At 42.8% G+C, this 17,981-nt stretch overlaps 1 protein-coding gene across 1 annotated transcript in view; it reads left to right on the top strand.

Moving 5' to 3' along the window:
* LOC103391545 (titin-like) overlaps window positions 1–17,981 on the top strand; it is a 180,669-nt gene that overhangs the window by 96,985 nt on the left and 65,703 nt on the right. The window contains 42 exon segments of the mRNA XM_025063701.1: window positions 976–1,099; window positions 1,194–1,460; window positions 1,641–1,738; window positions 1,837–2,005; window positions 2,102–2,371; window positions 2,522–2,788; window positions 3,227–3,589; window positions 4,609–4,740; window positions 4,830–5,096; window positions 5,657–5,926; window positions 6,432–6,731; window positions 6,847–7,149; window positions 7,653–7,840; window positions 7,945–8,059; window positions 8,136–8,423; window positions 8,515–8,666; window positions 8,749–8,896; window positions 8,975–9,274; window positions 9,344–9,631; window positions 9,728–10,024; window positions 10,125–10,311; window positions 10,393–10,508; window positions 10,637–10,936; window positions 11,017–11,316; window positions 11,391–11,496; window positions 11,585–11,781; window positions 11,864–12,169; window positions 12,272–12,425; window positions 12,563–12,687; window positions 12,768–12,886; window positions 13,031–13,211; window positions 13,297–13,599; window positions 13,703–14,185; window positions 14,273–14,575; window positions 15,031–15,187; window positions 15,284–15,426; window positions 15,524–15,642; window positions 15,745–15,922; window positions 16,009–16,293; window positions 16,385–16,678; window positions 16,788–17,087; window positions 17,215–17,520. Coding sequence (XP_024919469.1) covers window positions 976–1,099; window positions 1,194–1,460; window positions 1,641–1,738; window positions 1,837–2,005; window positions 2,102–2,371; window positions 2,522–2,788; window positions 3,227–3,589; window positions 4,609–4,740; window positions 4,830–5,096; window positions 5,657–5,926; window positions 6,432–6,731; window positions 6,847–7,149; window positions 7,653–7,840; window positions 7,945–8,059; window positions 8,136–8,423; window positions 8,515–8,666; window positions 8,749–8,896; window positions 8,975–9,274; window positions 9,344–9,631; window positions 9,728–10,024; window positions 10,125–10,311; window positions 10,393–10,508; window positions 10,637–10,936; window positions 11,017–11,316; window positions 11,391–11,496; window positions 11,585–11,781; window positions 11,864–12,169; window positions 12,272–12,425; window positions 12,563–12,687; window positions 12,768–12,886; window positions 13,031–13,211; window positions 13,297–13,599; window positions 13,703–14,185; window positions 14,273–14,575; window positions 15,031–15,187; window positions 15,284–15,426; window positions 15,524–15,642; window positions 15,745–15,922; window positions 16,009–16,293; window positions 16,385–16,678; window positions 16,788–17,087; window positions 17,215–17,520 — 9,568 coding nt within the window.

Genomic DNA, 17,981 nt, shown 5'->3' with positions numbered 1-17,981 from the left:
AGGAGCTGATGGACATACTCAATGACAAAACAGCCAAGTTCTCAGACGTGCTACACTGTGTGTCAATCCAGTGGATTCTCTAACAAGTTCTTATTTTTCTTCAACTGTTCTTTTGATGAGAGTTCATTCGTGGTTTGATGACATTTAACATAGTGACCTGATAAAAAAACAATAAACATTTAGTGTTATTTAACACAGATGAAAAATGAAGGAGGCAATGACTACAAAGTGAAGAAAAGGATTCCAAAATGTCCATTTGGTCTGAGCCAAAGGTCAGAGGTCATGTTGATTTTGACACAGCAGCAGCTGTCAGATGTTTTAGAGGCTGGGACTGTTGTACAGTGTGAAACTGTTTTATTTTCCAGAATTACTTTAAACTCCTTAATACTTTTTATAGTACTTTTTAATAGTTTTATAAATCTAAATAAATGATAAATATAACTTTATTAATCCTTTGGGAATTCGGAATTGCCTTTTGGGAAATTAAGAGATCTGGAATTACTTGGAAGTTCAAAGCTATTCTATAGTGTGGAACTATATATATATATATATATATAGCGTAAAACGTTCTATAGCTTTGGACTGCTTTATAATTTGGAAGGACTTAAAATTCCGGAAATTGATTCCGGAAATTGATTCTTCTTGTTTTTATTTATACAATAGTTGTGGCTATATCATTCTAGATTGATTGATTCTTGACTTGTTAAGGTATGAAACTGTTTGTATAAAATGTATAATTTCCATCATAGGGATGTTAGATGTAAATGCAATCATCTTGTTCAAAATATTGTTCAAAAATATGTTTTTATGATTAACCTGAAAGTAAATCATGGACCACAATCAAATCACCTTTTTGGTAGTCAAAATATCATTAACAATATTCACCCAATAGGGCTTTAGTAATTACTTCTTAACAGAATGTTTAACTGTGGAATTGTATGTCTTATCTCCTACATCCTATGTCTTGTCTGACAGGTTGTGCTGAAGGCAGAGGGTAAAGTCCACAGTCTGACCGTGAGAGATGTTCAACTCAGTGAAGCAGGACAAGTTAAAATCACTGCCAAGGACTTCCAGGCAGAGGCCAACCTCATCGTCAAAGGTCAGAAGACCTGATCATTTCCTGAATACAAAATGAACCTCTCTGTTTTTTTGTTTTTTTTTCTTTTCTAACATTCCTTCTTTTACATGTTCAGAGGCAGCAGTGGAGTTCACAAAGCCCCTGGAGGACCTGACAGTGGAGGAGGAGGCCACAGCCACCCTTGAGTGTGAGGTCTCCAGGGAGAACGCAGAGGTTCTGTGGCTGAGGGATGGACAGGAAGTAAGAAAGACCAAGAAGTATGAGATGATTGTGGATGGCCGCAAGAGGGCGCTAGTCATCCATGATTGCACAAAGGACGACTCCAGGACCTACACCTGCGATTCCAAGGATTTCAAGACTTCCTGTTTCCTCAGCGTTGAACGTGAGTAAAAGCGTCTGTTCTTAAACATTGTCGTCAGAATACTTGGGTTCACAAAAGCACGCATTGTTAATATTATTAATCACGCGTGTAACACCTTAGTGATTTTTTTTTTCCTCATTTGTAATTAGGAAATTAAATTGTTTAGAAATAAACTACTTTTGTTAACCCCTTTTATATTAGCTCCACACATTGAGTTCTCAAAGCCACTCCATGATGTTGAGGTCGTAGAGAAGGAAACTGCCAAGTTTGAGTGTGAGGTCTCCAGAGAAAATGTGAAGGTTTGTCAATATGAAAAAGTAAATGAAGGATTTATTTAGTTACACTTTTGTATGACTATGTCTGACATGCTGTCCATGTCCATTCTGGCTTATGTCAGGTCTGTTGGTATAAGGATGGAAGTGAAATCCGAAAAGGGAAGAAGTACGAAATTGTCTGTGAGGGACGTCGGCACATCCTTGTCATTCACAAGTCAGCGTTCGACGATGAGGCTGAATACGAATGTGATGCCAAAACATCCAAATCCTCTGGAATGCTCACTGTTGTTGGTAAGATAATGTCAATAAAAATGATAAGAAATTATGAAGAGTTAAGTACCAAACGGTCTGTGTGTAATCTTTGATTTTTTGTTTACATTACCAAAGAGGAGGCAACCAAGTTCACCAAAAACCTCTCCAATGTGGAGGGAACAGAGACAGACAGCGTGAAACTTATCTGCGAAGTCTCCAAACCCAGCGCCGACGTCCGCTGGTTCAGAGGAGACGAGGAGTTGCCCGAAGGCGGACGGTTCGAGCACATTGTCGATGGAAAGAAGAGGATCCTCCTGATTCAGGATCTGAAGTTGGCTGATGCTGGCGAATACAACTGCAGACTGAGTCCAACTGTGAAGACCTCAGCGAACCTCGCCATCAACGGTGAGTGATAATTGTGTTCCTGGCAGAAACCTGACAGAAAATAATATTGTAGTTCTTTTTTTTTTTTTTTTAGTCTCTTTGTGCCTAATTCAGTGGTTGTTGCGTTTGTTGAAATGTAAAAAAAAAAAACATTTCCTGATGATCCCACAGAACTTGCAGCCGAGTTCATCTCTAGGCCACAGCCTAAGGAGGTGGTAGAAGGCGAGAGCGTGGAGTTCACCTGTGCCGTCTCTAAGGAGACATTTGAAGTCAAATGGATAAGAGACGGGACAGAGCTGCAGGAAGGAGACAAATACCAGATGAAAAGCGATGGAAAGAGACGATCCTTGTGCATTAAGAACTGTGAGCTGAAGGATGAAGGCGGATACGTGGTGGTGATCGGAGAAACCAGAGCAAGCGCTGAACTCACTGTCCTAGGTATGACTTGTTTGTGCAAAGAACAAACTTCACCGGTGTTCGGACAGTTACTCTGATGTGTACCTACTGATTATCTGATGATTAGGAGGGCAGGAGTACCTGGATTATTAGGCAACAAATCAGCCAGATGTTCGGATGATTATTATATATATCATCTACCATTAGATGATGTATGAATAGATCCTTTCTAGGGTTAGATCACAAGCACCCCTTGGTCTTATTACTACACAAAAGCAGCTATAGTGTTTTAAAAAAAATTCAATGTTGCTTTACACCAGTACTTCCAAATAGTGGAGCGGGCCCTCCCTGTAATGAATTTCTGTCCCCAAGGGGGGGGCATGGCAGAAAATAACCACTGCTTTACACTGACATGAACACATCTGCTAGTGTGTTTCATAAATCTGATCCGAGCTTTTCTTCCACCTTGTGGTCCCACAGAGAAGCTGAAGATCATCACTCCTCTGAAGGACACTGAGGGTCAGGAAGGACAGGAAGTGGTTTTGAACTGTGAGGTAAACCAGGACGGAGCTAAAGCCAAGTGGCTGAAGAACGAGGAGACACTGTTTGAGAGTGGGAAGTATCTGATGGTCCAAAGAGACAACGTTTTCTCCCTGAGGATCAGAGATGCTCAGAAGGATGATGAGGCCACCTACAGTATCATTCTGAACAATCAAAGAGGAGAACAGGCAAACAGCTCCGGGAGCCTAAATGTCAGAGGTCAGAGTCCAAAACTTGAACACAGACTGCGTGAAATGGCACTAACAACCTTTAGTTTTCTTTTTTTCGTTAAGTTCATGCAATGTCTTCACTAACTTTAAAATGTGATTCAAGTGTCTGTCATCTTTATTTTATCTTTCGGTTTGAGTTTAGGATTATATTTAAACTTTTCTTATTTAGTTATATATTGGGACTGACAGTATATCACTGAGATTCTCAAGGAACTTTAAGACAAAACACCTGACCAACAATATTAAAAGACCATCTTTTCTTGTATATGTTTTGATCTGACTTCTGACTTCTGCTTCTGTCTTTGATGTCCATACAACAGCACAAGTGATGTTGTGTTTATTAGACGCAGGCCGCCTAGCGTGATGTGTGTAGTAAACAAGAACGCTGAAGTCGCACAGTTAGTAGGAGGCGCAAGTGTTTATAGAGTCAAATCACTTGTTACCAGTCTGTGTGTGTGTGTGTCATGTCTTCTGGATGGCATATCAGAGTCTTCTTGGGTGGCATACCCTCCTACGTAACAGCTGGCCCTGCTTGTCCTCGGTGCCTCCAACAGAGCCAGTGGGCAGATCAGAAAAACAACTTGGTGAACTTCAGCCATCGACAAAAAAAAAAAAAAAAAAAAACATGTCCCACAGTGAAGCTCCAATGGTACGACCTATTTTGACTTATCTTCTCAAAACTGAGAGATGTGGTTAGCATGCCCCCCGGTTTGAACCCGGGATAGTTTGTGTTCTGGGTGATATCTGCAGGGCCTTTCAGTGACAGTCCAGAAACTTTGTTTATCTGTATTTGTCAGTGTTGGTGTGATCGGTTCTCACATTGTCTCTATATGTGGCCCGGTCATGAACTGCTGACCAATGCCCAGGGTTCACTAAATGAGATCTGGTGGAGACAGGAACCAAGTCTGTCCATTAAACCAGAACTTGAACTGTGCTTCATCATCTGCACCTTTGTGGTCGTTGGTCAAAGGTTTTGTCATTTATTCTCTCTAAAAGAAAATATAAAAGTGGATTTGAAAATACACAAATTAAGCCATTAATATATATATATATATATATATACCGTACAGTTTATTTATGTTTGCATTTTGTTCTCTAGATATACCTTTGAAAAAGATGGGAACATTTGCAGACTGAGAATTAAGGAGTGCAGACCGGATGACGAGTGTGAATATGCCTGTGGAGTTGATGACAAGAGGTCCACAGCTCAGCTGTTTGTTGAAGGTAAAACCCCTCCTTATATTAAATCATCCCCAGTTTCTTTCTTTTTGTTCTACCATTAACGGTTCCTCCACGTACTCCTTGCTATGCAGAGATCCCAGTGGAGATTGTCAGACCTCCTCAGGATGTAGCCGAGCCTCCAGGTTCTGATGTGGTCTTTGAGGTGGAGCTGAACAAGGACAGGGTGGAGGTGAAGTGGCTGAGGAACAACATGACTGTGGTCCAGGGAGACAAGTACCAGATGATGAGCGAAGATAAAATACACCGACTGCAGGTCTGTGAGATCAGACCTCGAGACCAGGGCGAGTACAGAGTCATTGTCAGGGACAAGGATGCGAAGGCCAAGCTGGAGCTGGCAGGTGAGACAACAAATATACCAAAAAAAAGCTACATTAGAGGTTTTTTTTTCTGTTAAATCTAAAAAATGTTGTGGGAGTGTGAAATTAGATTAAAGATAAGGGTAACTGATTAGGATTAGAGTCCCATATAACAGCAAGACTGGGCATTAAATATTAGAATTCAATCTAAAACGTATTTGCAAAAATATATACAGTGGGGGCTTTGAGATACGAGCTCCCTGAAATACTAGTTTTCTTACGTGTAAGCACATTTTTCACGATTTTTCTTGTGCTCCATTTTTCCACTCGACTCTCGCCCACTGTCCCTCGCTGGGTTATTTGAGCAATTTTCATAACAATAATATAAAATGTTTTCTTCATTATTATTATTTTATATTATCAATATATTTGTTAATATATATATATGTTTTTGATGATTAGGTGGGGGAAGTTTATAGTTATTTTTAATAGGAAAAATACAATTGAGATACGAGTGAATCGACACACGAGTGCTGCTATGCACTGTAGGTCACTGTTGGAAAAAACATGTTCTATAACACATATTAATGTGCTCCTTTCAGCCATTCCTCAGATCAAGACCACAGACCAGGACGTTGTCACAGACGCTGGAAAGCCTATTGTGTTGTTTGTGCCATATAGCGCGTACCCTCAGGCTAAAGCTGACTGGCTCTATGACAACCAGAACCTGCCTCAGGACAACATCTATACCTCTGCCGATCGTACAGAGTATCGACTGAAGGACCCCAAGAAAAGTGACCAGGGACGCTATAAGATCACCATCAAAAACAAGCACGGAGAGGGAGAGGCCTTCATCAACCTGCAGGTCATCGGTAAGATCACGAAAAAAATCCAAATACAGTACATATTAAATTGTCCCTCTTTAACTACCGTGATCCCCATCCTATATGAATGTCCATCAAGAAGTTAAAAGTTATTGTAGCTCTAGAGTTATTGGAGCTTCTAAACCTCTGTAGCATTCAATTCTGTGTTTTTTTTTGTAAATCTTATTACCGGTGGCAGTTGTGCAAAGCATTGTTGAACAAACACCCTCTCTAGTTATCGAAAGACATCAAGAAACTAGGTTTATCCTACCGTATTTTCCAGACTATAGGTCGCTCCGAACTATAAGTCACAACCTCTAGTGACTGTCAGTGTGAAAATAACAAACAGGTGAAATTATATATTTCAATATATAAGTCACACCAGTAGTATAAGTCGCAAGCTAGTCAAAGGATTCAAAAAAGTGTCACTTATAGTCCGGGAAAATATGACACCTTATTGTTGAAGATGTAAAAGTGACGACTCCTAATGACGTTATTTGTATTTGTTTTTCAGATGTCCCAGGACCTGTGAAAAATTTGCAGGTGATCGACACTGCTGATGGTGAGGTCAGCCTGGCATGGGAAGAGCCTGAGAGCGACGGTGGCAGCAAGGTCATTGGCTACGTGGTCGAAAGACGCGATGTGAAGAGGAAGACGTGGACCCTGGCCACAGAACGCTGTGACAGTGTAGAGTACACAGTTACCGGCCTCCAGAAGGACTCAATGTACTTGTTCAGAGTCTGTGCACGGAACCGTGTCGGTGCTGGACCAAATGTTGAGACAGACAAGCCTGTGCAGGCCAAGAACAAATTTGGTAAGAATGAATTTAGTATCAAGTACAATAACATACAGAAAAAAACATGTCCAACAAGTGATTATCGAAGAACCTTGAATTTCATGTGATCTATTTATTTGGTTTTTTTTTTCAGATGTTCCTGGGCCTCCTCTGAACCTTATTGTTGGAAATGTCTCCAAATTTGGCTGCACTGTCTCCTGGGATATGCCAGAGTCGGATGGAGGTTCACCTATCACCTCTTATATCATTGAGCTCCGTGATCGTACATCAGTACAGTGGTCACCGGTGCAGGTGACCAAGGCCGATGAGCTCAGCGCCATTATCAACGATGTCATTGAGAACAAAGAGTACATCTTTAGAGTCAAAGCCGAGAACAAGGCTGGTGTCGGCAAACCCAGTGCTGCCTCACATCCTGTCAAGATCATGGATCCCATCGGTGAGTGAACCCAAAATGACATTCAAAGAATTCTAGGGATGTCCGATGTTACGTTTTTGCCGATATCCGAAATCTGATATTGTCCATACGCTTTCCGACTCTGACATCAACAGTTAACGAAATATGCAGCCGTTTAAGTTAAAGGTGGATGACTCATTTTATTGTGTGCAGTGGTGTCCTGTGTCACAATGACAATGCTGTGCCCAATACAAATATAAGTTTTACTTTTTCAAGTTCAAAACTGTTTATAACGTAACATCATCTGCCAAGATGATGCTTTTTACTTTTTCAAGTTCAAAACTGTTTTTAACGTAACATCATCTGGGCCAAGGCATTGTGTTATAGGGTTTTGATTAAACGGAAAAAAACCGATAATGATTCTTACCAATATTACGTAATTAAGATAATATCAGCCAATAATATAGGTTGGCTGAATTATTATCATCCCTAAAGAATACTAATTGCATTGTTCCAGAATCTGATCTAAGTCTCATTTTGCACAGAGCCTCCGAGTCCACCTCAGAACCTGGTCTGGCAAGACCAGAACAAGAGCTCTGTGCAGCTCTCCTGGGAGACTCCACTGAGTAATGGAGGCAGCATAATTACTGGTTACATCATTGAACGCTGTGAAGAAGGAAGTGACAAGTGGTTACGTTGCAATGCTCGCCTCTGCCCAGACCTCTTTTACAAGGTAATCAAAAAAAGGCTCTTCTATCCTTATCCCGATTTTCTGTGTTCCCTTGGGATCCAGTTGACATCCATTTCTGTGGCTAAAACCTTTTTTTTGTATTTTAGGTGTCTGGATTAAAATATGGGAATGTGTACAACTACAGAGTGTTTGCTGAAAATGCTGCTGGAGTCTCAAATCCCTCAAATGTTATTGGACCTCTGTTGGCTGATGACCCACATGGTGAGATCCCCGACCCAGACGGAAGCATACTAATGTTAAAATGTCCTGTTAATTTTTTTGACTTTTCCTCCTCCAGTTGGTCCTTCCTTTGACCTGAGTGCTTTTAAAGATGGCTTAGAGGTGATTGTTCCACAGCCTCTGACCATCAGGGTTCCCATCAGTGGATATCCTACTCCTGTTGCCAAGTGGACGTTCCAAGACAAGGAGCTGACTACCGCCGATGAACGTGTCAGCATGATGACCAAGTCCACATTTACAGAACTGACAGTCACGCCAAGCGTTCGTCCAGATAAAGGCATCTATGTTCTGCAGCTGGAGAACGACGTCACATCTGTGTCTGGAGAGATTGAAGTCAATGTCATTGGTACAATCTTAGGATCGATAAACATTAGGTCGAGAACATGGTTCTTTAAAAAAATAACCTAAAAACTACAACTTTTTTTTTTTTTTTCCAGCTGCACCCAGCGCACCAAAGGACTTCAAGGTCCTGGAAGTGACACGTCAGCATGTCCACTTAAGCTGGGAGGCTCCAGAGCACGACGGAGGTAGTCCTCTGACAGGTTATCAGGTGGAGAAGCGAGATGTGTCCCGCAAGACCTGGGTCAAGGTACTGCAGGGTTAACATTACTTTATTATTATTATGAATTATCATATGGACAGCACTAACATTTAAATACTTATTTCCTCAGGTGGCCACAGGAGTCATAGATCAGGAGTTTACAGTCACTGATGTGATTGAAGGAAAAGAATATCTGTTTAGAGTCACAGCCCTAAACAAATGTGGACCTGGAGAACCAGCATACATTGATGAACCTGTCAATGTTTCCTCTCCTGCTAGTAAGTAAACCTTTCAAAGGTTTACAAGTCACACAAAAAAAATGCTTTTCTAACCTCTCCACTTTTTTTCTCCAACAGCTGTTCCTGATCCTCCAGAGAACCTGAGGTGGAGAGACAAGTCTGCCAGTGGGATCTTCCTTTCCTGGGAACCGCCAAAGTATGATGGTGGCAGTACCATCAGAGGCTACAATGTGGATCGCTGTCAGAGAGGAACAGATAAATGGGAACCTTGTGGAGAAATGACACCTGAGCTGAAGTGTGAGGTCACTGGTCTGACTGAGGGTCAGTGGTACTCTTATAGAGTCAGAGCCCTGAACAGACTTGGAGCTGGTCTGCCCTGCAAGGCCACAGATGAGATCCAGGCTGTGGATCCTAAAGGTACAAAAGCAACTTTTCATAGGTTAATAAAATGGTGAACATCTGACTGAATCTCTTGTCTCCGTGTAGAACCTCCAGAGATCCAGCTGGATGTAAAGTTACTGGCTGGTCTAACTGCCAAAGCTGGCAGTAAGATTGAACTTCCTGCCGAGGTGAAAGGTAAGCCAGAACCCAAGGTGAAGTGGACAAAGGCAGATTTGATTCTTCAACCAGATGACAGGGTGTCCATCAACACCAAGCCTGGTCACTCAATGGTCACTATTGCCAAGACTGCCAGAAACGATAGCTCCACCTACATCATTGAGGCCACCAATAGCAGTGGTCGTGCAACTGCTACTGTTGATGTCAACATCCTCGGTGAGTCAATTTACAAAACAGAGAATGCAATCTGAATACAGACGTTTTCTATCGTCGGTGTCTCATTCAGCACACAACTATTCTTCCCTCACATAGACAAACCCGGTCCCCCGGCTGCCTTTGACATCACCGAGATCACTAATGAGTCCTGTTTCCTGTCCTGGAACCCACCACGTGATGATGGTGGATCCAGGGTCTCCAACTACATTGTTGAGCGCCGCGCAACGGATAGTGAGATTTGGCACCGATTGTCCTCCACTATCAAACAGACCACATACAAAGCTGTGGACCTGATCAAATTTAAGGAGTACATCTTCAGAGTCTTTGCAGAAAACCAGTTTGGTGTTGGTCCACCAGCTGAGCATCTCCCCATCATCGCCAGATATCCTTTTGGTAAGTCTGATGGAGGAATAAGTGGACTATTTTAAGAAACTTAAGTTTGATATTGAACTGGGTTTTCAATTGGAGCTAATAATTCATTTCTGGTTTGTAGACACTCCTGGAGCACCATATAAGTTGGAACCATCAGACATTGCCAAAGACTCCCTGACACTGACCTGGTACGAGCCTGATGAGGATGGTGGAAGCCCTATCACAGGATACTGGGTGGAGAGATATGAACCAGACCATGACAGGTGGATCAGGTGTAACAAGACGCCCATCAAGGACACCAACTACAGGTGAGTTTGACTCTTTTCGCTGGTGAAAGGAGATCATTACCGAAGTGTCCCTTAAACTTGTATTGTTGTCTGCCTCTACAGAGTCAGAGGCCTTCCTACAAGGAAGAAGTACAAGTTCAGAGTCCTGGCAGAGAATCTGGCTGGAACCGGAAAACCCAGCAAGGAGACCGACATGATCTTAGTCAAAGACCCAATTGGTACACAAACACACTTGCATTGTAGAGTTAGAACTGAAATGTTATATTACCTTCTGGCATTCTGTCAGAGCAGTAAACAGAAGACAGAAGTAAAGAGCAGAAAACATTGTGTTTGGTTTCTCCACCAGATCCTCCATGGCCACCAGGTAAACCTTCTGTGAAGGACGTGGCTAAGACTTCCTGCTTCCTGAGTTGGACCAAACCAGAGCATGATGGCGGAGCCAAGATCGATGGCTACGTTATTGAAATGTTGAAGAGCGGCACTACAGACTGGATCCGTGTGGCAGATGGCATTAGCAACCTGGAGTACTTCCTAAAAGGCCTAATGGAAAAGCAGGAGTATTCCTTCAGGGTTCGTGCTGTCAATTTGGCTGGAGAGGGTGAACCCAGTGAACCGAGTGACCCAGTTCTCTGCAAAGAAAGACTCAGTAAGGACATACCAGTGCTCTGTGAAACTGCTAGTTTTGGAACCCAGCATGATTATGAATCTTTTTCTTACCCTTTGCAGACCCACCTTGGGCTCCTCGCTGGTTAACGGTTACCAGCATTTGTAGGAATAGTGCAGATATGAAATGGACAGCCCCGGAGCGTGATGGCGGCTCACCGATCACGAACTATGTGGTGGAGAAGCGTGATGTACGGCGTAAAGGCTGGCAGGCCGTAGACACCACTGTCAAGGAGCTTAAGTGCACCGTGACACCGCTAAATGAGGGATCGCTGTATGTATTCCGCGTAGCTGCTGAGAATGCTGTAGGCCTCGGACCTTTTTGCGAATTGGAGGACTCAGTGCTGGCCAAAGACACTTTCAGTAGGTCAAAGACACATTTTCTGAAACATATGCAGCCACTTTAAATTAGATTAATGTCTGATTTATTTTTGCAGCTACGCCTGGCCCACCATATGCCCTGACCGTGAACACTATTACGAAAAGATATGTTGACCTTCAGTGGGAGGCACCTAAAAATGATGGCGGAAGACCAATCATCAAGTAAGTCTTTTAACTAATAGAAGCTTAAAGGAGGTAGGATACTTTTTTTTTTTTAATAAACTGTTTTTCATTTGGTGACTCCAAAAAGGTACTCTGTTGAGAAGAAAGAGAAACTTGGTACTCGCTGGGTGAAATGTGGTAAGACTTCAGGTCCAGACTGCAAGTACAGAGTGACAGATGTCATTGAGGGCACAGAGGTTCAGTTCCAGGTCTGCGCTGAGAATGAGGCTGGCCTTGGACATCCAAGTGAACCCACAGAGATCCTGACTATTGAAGATCCCACCGGTAGACAGCTCTCACAAATCAAACCAGAAAACTCAAGCACATGTACGATAGAGTCTTAAATCATTTTGTTTTGTCCCTACAGGAGTCCCATCTCCACCTCAGGAGTTGCATGTGACAGGCGCCAGCCGGGACTTCCTGTCAATTGCCTGGAAACCACCACAGCGGGATGGGGGCTGCCCAATTAGAGGATACCATATTGAGATGTGTGAGGCTGGAACAGAGAAGTGGATGAGGGTCAATTCCCGTCCTGTAAAGGAGCTGAAGTACCGTGTGGAGGAGGGTTTGGTACCTGAGAAGGAATACATCCTAAGAGTGAGGGCCATCAATTCCGTTGGAGTCAGTGAGCCCTCCGACCTTTCTGAGAACGTCTTCGCCAAAGACTCTGACTGTAAAAGCTTCAGAAATATAAAGATGAAATTTTTTAATTTGCAGTAAATTTACAAATAGATAATAACAATTAAAATTGTTTTTTTTTTTCCCCTGTTTTAAGGCAACCCATCACTTGACTTCCAGACTTTAGACCTAGTTGTTGTTGAGACAGAGAAGCTTCATATTCCAGTTCCCTTCAGAGCTGTTCCTGCACCTAAAGTCACCTGGCATAAAGATGGGAAGGAGATGAAGGCCGATGAACGCCTTGGTTTTAGGTAAGTCAGTTTTTTTTTAAACATTATATAAATTGACTTAATCTATAAATTACCCACCCACCCACCCACTTACCTACCAATCAACACCAAGGATTTGATGATGAGCTGTCACTGATAAGATTATTTTTGCTCAACAGAAAAGACCACTCTTCCTGTCACCTGGAGATTGACAGCAGCCTCCACAGTGATGCAGGACAGTACAAAGTGACTCTGGAAAACAAACTTGGGGCAGCCAGTGCCACCATAATGGTCAAAGTTATTGGTAATGCTTCCCTCACGCTGTTTATCAAAACAGATTCCAATGGTGGATGCTTTTTTCGTCAATGTCTCTTTTATCTCCAGGTCTTCCTGGTCCCTGTAAGGAAATTATGGCCTCTGAGATCACAAAGAGCTCCTGCAAAGTAACCTGGGATCCTCCAGATTTCGATGGAAACACCCCAATTCTTCACTATGTGCTCCAGGTCAGGAAAATACGAGATAAGATAAGACTTTATTCACCCCACACCAGGGAAATTTAGTGGTTACAGACGTTCTTTTAAAGTTATGTCTAAGTCATGACTTGTGTTGAATGCAGTGCAATTTTTGGTACATGTGCACTTACACAGAGACGTGAGGCTGGCAGGAGAACGTACGTCAACATCATGTCTGGAGAGAACAAGGTGAGCTGGAACGTCAAGGACCTCATCCAAAATGGAGAGTACTACTTTAGAATCCAGGCTATTAACAAAATTGGAGGAGGAGAGTTCATTGAGCTCCGCAATCCAGTTATTGCTCAGGACCAGAAACGTAAGGAGAACTCAATTCTCAATGCACATGCACATTTTATTAGATGAAATATATGGTTCTAACTGAGATGGATCTCCTGTACCAGATGTTCCTGATCCACCAGTGGATCTCGAAACCCACAATCCTACATGTGAGACCATCACTCTGACTTGGAAGCCTCCAATGTATGACGGAGGCTCCAAAATAATGGGCTACGTTCTAGAGAGGCAGAAAAAGGGAGAAGACAAGTGGGAGCGCTGCAATGATTTCCTGGTACCTGTCCTATCCTACACTGTCAGAGGCCTGACTGAGGGCAAGAGCTACTCTTTCAGAGCCAGAGCAGAGAATGCCGCCGGGATTAGCGAGCCGTCACGTGCTTCATTGTTTGTCAAGGCCATGGATGCAGTGGGTAAGGAAGGATTAAAAAAACAGCTGGTCTGTAGCAAATCTTATCAACTAATTCAAACTGTAGCTCTTTAGATTCACATGTTTGTCACCCCCCTCAACTTCAGATGCTCCAAAGGTTTTCCTGAGTGGTAGCCTTCAGTCTGGTCTCAGTGTGAAGCGTGGCTACGAAATCGTTCTGGATGCCAACATTTCTGGCTCACCATACCCTGAGATCACCTGGTACTGGAACAATCAGGTGATCCGTCCCGAGCCACTACGAAAGAGGCCAGAGAGGCCCCTGAAGAAGAAGGTGGAGAAGAAGAAAGAGGAGGAGAAGAAGGAGGAGGAGGAGAAGAAGGAGGAGGGAGAAGTGAAGAAAGAAGAAGAGAAAAAAGAAGTGGAGAAAAAGGAGGAGCCAGCAGCAGAAGCAGAGGAGGAGGAGTCCGAGTTTCCTACAATCAACGAGCGCCTGACTATCAACAACAGCCGCAGAGGAACTTCCTCTGTGGTCATCAAGGACTCAGTTCGCCCTGACCACGGAGTCTATATGGTTAAGGTAGAAAATGACCACGGCATTTCGTCTGCAACCTGTGAGGTCAACATACTTGGTGAGAAATGTTATTAGTACGTTCAAATTTGTTAAAAGGGAAAAGAAAACTGTGAGCTTTTGTTTAAATTTTGTATCCTTCTCTCAGATACTCCTGGACCCCCGGTGAATTTCTGCTTTGAGGAGGTTAGGAAGAACTCAGTGATCTGCAAGTGGGATCCTCCTTTGGATGATGGAGGCAGTGAGATCCTCAATTACACCCTAGAAAAGAAGGACAACTCCAGGCTGGAGATCGGCTGGAGTAGTGTCACTTCTACACTCCGCGGATGTCGCTACCTGGTGCCAAAACTACTGGAGAAGAAGGAATATCTTTTTAGGGTGGTAGCTGAGAACAAATACGGCGCTGGTCCCCCCTGTGTGTCCAAACCGGTCATTGCCAGGAATCCTTTTGGTATGAAATTGCCAAAACAAATTTTCTATAATAATAAGTTGTGCTAGTTCAGGGGTGTTAAACATAAGGCCAATGGGCCAAAACTGGCCCACTAGGGGGTTCAATCCGGCCCACTGGATGAATTTTGAAAGTAAAAAAAAAACCACACAAACGCTCCATGTACATGATGTTTTGTAAAATTATATTTCATTAAATAGGAATATTATAATATGTACTTCAAATTCTTTGCATGTAAACTAAGGGGAAATTATAAAAAAAAAGGGTTATTTTGGGCTGATAAGGCTGTATGTGGCCCCTGAGCCAGAATGAGTCTGACACTTGTGCCCTAGTTTTTTTCAATTTTTTTGTTGTTGTAGGACACTCGTGTTTTTTTTACTTATAAAAATATTGTTGTCATTATCTTGTCATATATAAACAAATATATTCTAAATTAATTCAATTTGTTTCATCCTAAGAACCTCCTGAGGCCCCTAAAAAGCCACAGGTCGAGGACAGGACATCCAACAGCATGCTGGTCACTTGGAATGCACCAAATGATAATGGCAGCCCAATCCTGGGGTACTGGGTGGAGCGCCGTGAGATTAACAGCTCACACTGGGCCCGTGTTAATAGGTAAGGGCAGGTGGTCCAATCATCTGGTGCGGAGAAATGTTTGACTCGCCAGAGTGCTGTTTGAACGTGACCGTTCTCTCTGTGCATGTTCATTAGGGACCTTGCACCCACAACGCAGTTTAACGTTGAGGGTCTGCAAGAGGGACTGACCTACATCTTCAGGGTGGCTGCTGAAAACCAGGCTGGTCAAGGAAAATTCAGTGAACCCTCTGAGCCCATGACCGCCCAGTCACCCATCTGTACGGAAACTTCTATTGGTCAAAATGAACCTATGAAGCACAAGTTTACAACGATGGTATTGATCAGTTCTTTCTCTGCTTATGTTCAACCGTGCAGTACCTCCTGGACCACCCATTGCGAGAGTGGCAACAACCTCAGACCACTCAATCGATGTTGAGTGGGACCCTCCTGCTGACACTGGTGGAGGAGATATTCTGGGATACCATGTGGATAAAGTAAGACCATCAAGTTTTTCTCAGGGATTTTTGTTATAAAATCCTTTTTACCAAAGTTAGTCAACGACAACCTTTGCTTAAACCCTCAACTTTTCTTTTTAGCTCATGGCCGGCACCAAGGAGTGGTCCAGGTGTACAGAGCGCCCCTGGAGGAATTTGGCTTTCACTGTCTATGGTGTTCGTGAGGGAGCCAAGTACCAAGTCAGAGTAATTGCCTGCAACGCTGCAGGAGAGGGTACACCAGGGTTCACAGAGGCTGTGTTTGTCAAGAACCCTGCAGGTTAGGATTAAAAAAAATGACAGACCTAGTTTGTTTTTTTTCCTCTAGAGGTGATGCTAATATCTTCCCTTTGTTGTCCCTCTAAGAACTGCCAGTGATTGAGCTTGACCTGTCTGTCAAGAATGGTTTAACCATTAGAGCAGGGGAGACACTTCGGGTACCTGCAACAGTTACAGGTAAACCCTACCCAGCAATCACCTGGACCAAGGATGATGGTAAATACGACAAAGACCGAGTGGAGATCATTACTGAGGGCAACGACAGCATTTTACAAATTGCCAACTGCCAGAGAAAGGACTGTGGAAAATATCAAATCACAGCCATGAATCCTAGTGGGAAAAAGGCTGCTTGGTCAAGAGTGGAGGTTGTAGGTGGGTTGGAGTAAAAAAAAAAAAAAAAAAAAGATCTCAATTTATGTGTAACTAAAAAAAACAAAGACAACACAATTTTTCTTTCTTTCAGATGTCCCTGGACTTGTGACAGACCTTAAGCCTGTTGTTGTAACTCGTAAGATGATCTTTCTTAACTGGGACGACCCAGTTGATGATGGAGGCAGTGATCTAACCGGCTTCATTGTTGAGCGAAAAGATGGCAAGATGCTCTCGTGGAAACAGCCCGTGGAAACAATTTCATCCAAGTGTGAATGTTCAGGCATCGTGGAGGGACAAGTTTACATGTTCCGTGTTATGGCTAAAAACAAGTATGGCGCAGGTCCTGCTTGGGAACTGGGACCAATTACAGCTGTGGATCCACAGGGTGCGTTACAACACTCGATTTTCAAACTCAAACTGTAACATTGATTATTCCAACGGAATTGTGTAAGATTTAATTATTAAATGTTATCCGTTGTGGTATGGTTTTGCAGGTCCTCCTTCATACCCTGAGAAGTTTCATTACACTGAGCGCACGAAGGATTCTGTCACCTTGACTTGGAAGCCACCTCGTAATGATGGCGGCAGCCCTGTGATTGGCTACTTTGTTGAGAAAAAGAGACAGGACCAACAGAACTTTGAGCCATGCAACACGGAGATCTGCCCTGACATGTCTATGGTTGTACAGGGTCTAGAAGATGACTGGATGTATGAGTTTAGGATTAAGTGTACCAACCTCATTGGTGAAAGTGAGCCCTCCATCCCACTCTCGGTGCTGATAAAAGATGATGAAGGTGCGGGAAAGATGTTTCACTTTAAATGGGCATTTAGATTCAATTTAACTTTAAATCTAAAGGTCTTTTATCAGTCATTTTCAGGAAACATGAAATTAAAAAACAACCTCTGTTCTGTTCCTTTTAGTGGCTCCCGAAGTCCATATGCGAACAAAATTCAAGGGCGATTCCGTTACTGTGAAGAAGGGTGACCCCGTTGAGATCCCTGCTGACATAATTGGTCTTCCTATTCCTAAGATTGAATGGACCAAGGATGATGTGGTGATCACATCAACTGAAGCCATGCCAATTGATTCAAAGGTGACCGGCAGGTTGACTGCGACCACTTGCCTGACCATCGTAGCTGCCAACAGGAGGGACCGTGGCTTCTATATCGTAACTGCATCCAACAACATGGGCTCAGCCAAGCACACAATCGAAGTCATGGTTCTAGGTGAGTCTAACTTAAAACTAGGACTGGGCAATGATTAACTTGTTTAATTACTATTAATCGCATGACTTCTTGCGATTAATTGCAATGTTAGGCAAAATCCAAAAAAACAATTCAAAAGTAGTGTATAGTGCACCTTTATTTTGAATGTACAGCCTTATGAACCAAAGTGCAACAACATTCATTATTGTACTTTAAATTTCAGTATTTTTGATATAGTAGCACTTAAATAAAATATTTCGTTTAAATCTCGACTTGAACAATGTAATAAAAGCAAATATAACTAAATTCTAAAGCTTATTGCCTCTGCCATGGCAATAATGTAATCCTTGTTTGCTTTTTTCTGCCCACAAAGTCCTTAGCCCTAATCATGACATCAAGATAGGCACAACTCTGCAGGGGAGTAGTCTGTAAACTCCATGTTTATACTGGTTTACAACAGCAGTCAGCTGTTTGTGCTAAGT

Source organism: Cynoglossus semilaevis, chromosome 16, assembly GCF_000523025.1.
Source record: "Cynoglossus semilaevis isolate Cse_v1.0 chromosome 16, Cse_v1.0, whole genome shotgun sequence".
NCBI lineage: Eukaryota > Metazoa > Chordata > Actinopteri > Pleuronectiformes > Cynoglossidae > Cynoglossus > Cynoglossus semilaevis.
Note: the sequence above shows the minus strand (reverse complement) of the source record. Positions and strands in the feature narration are given on the sequence as shown.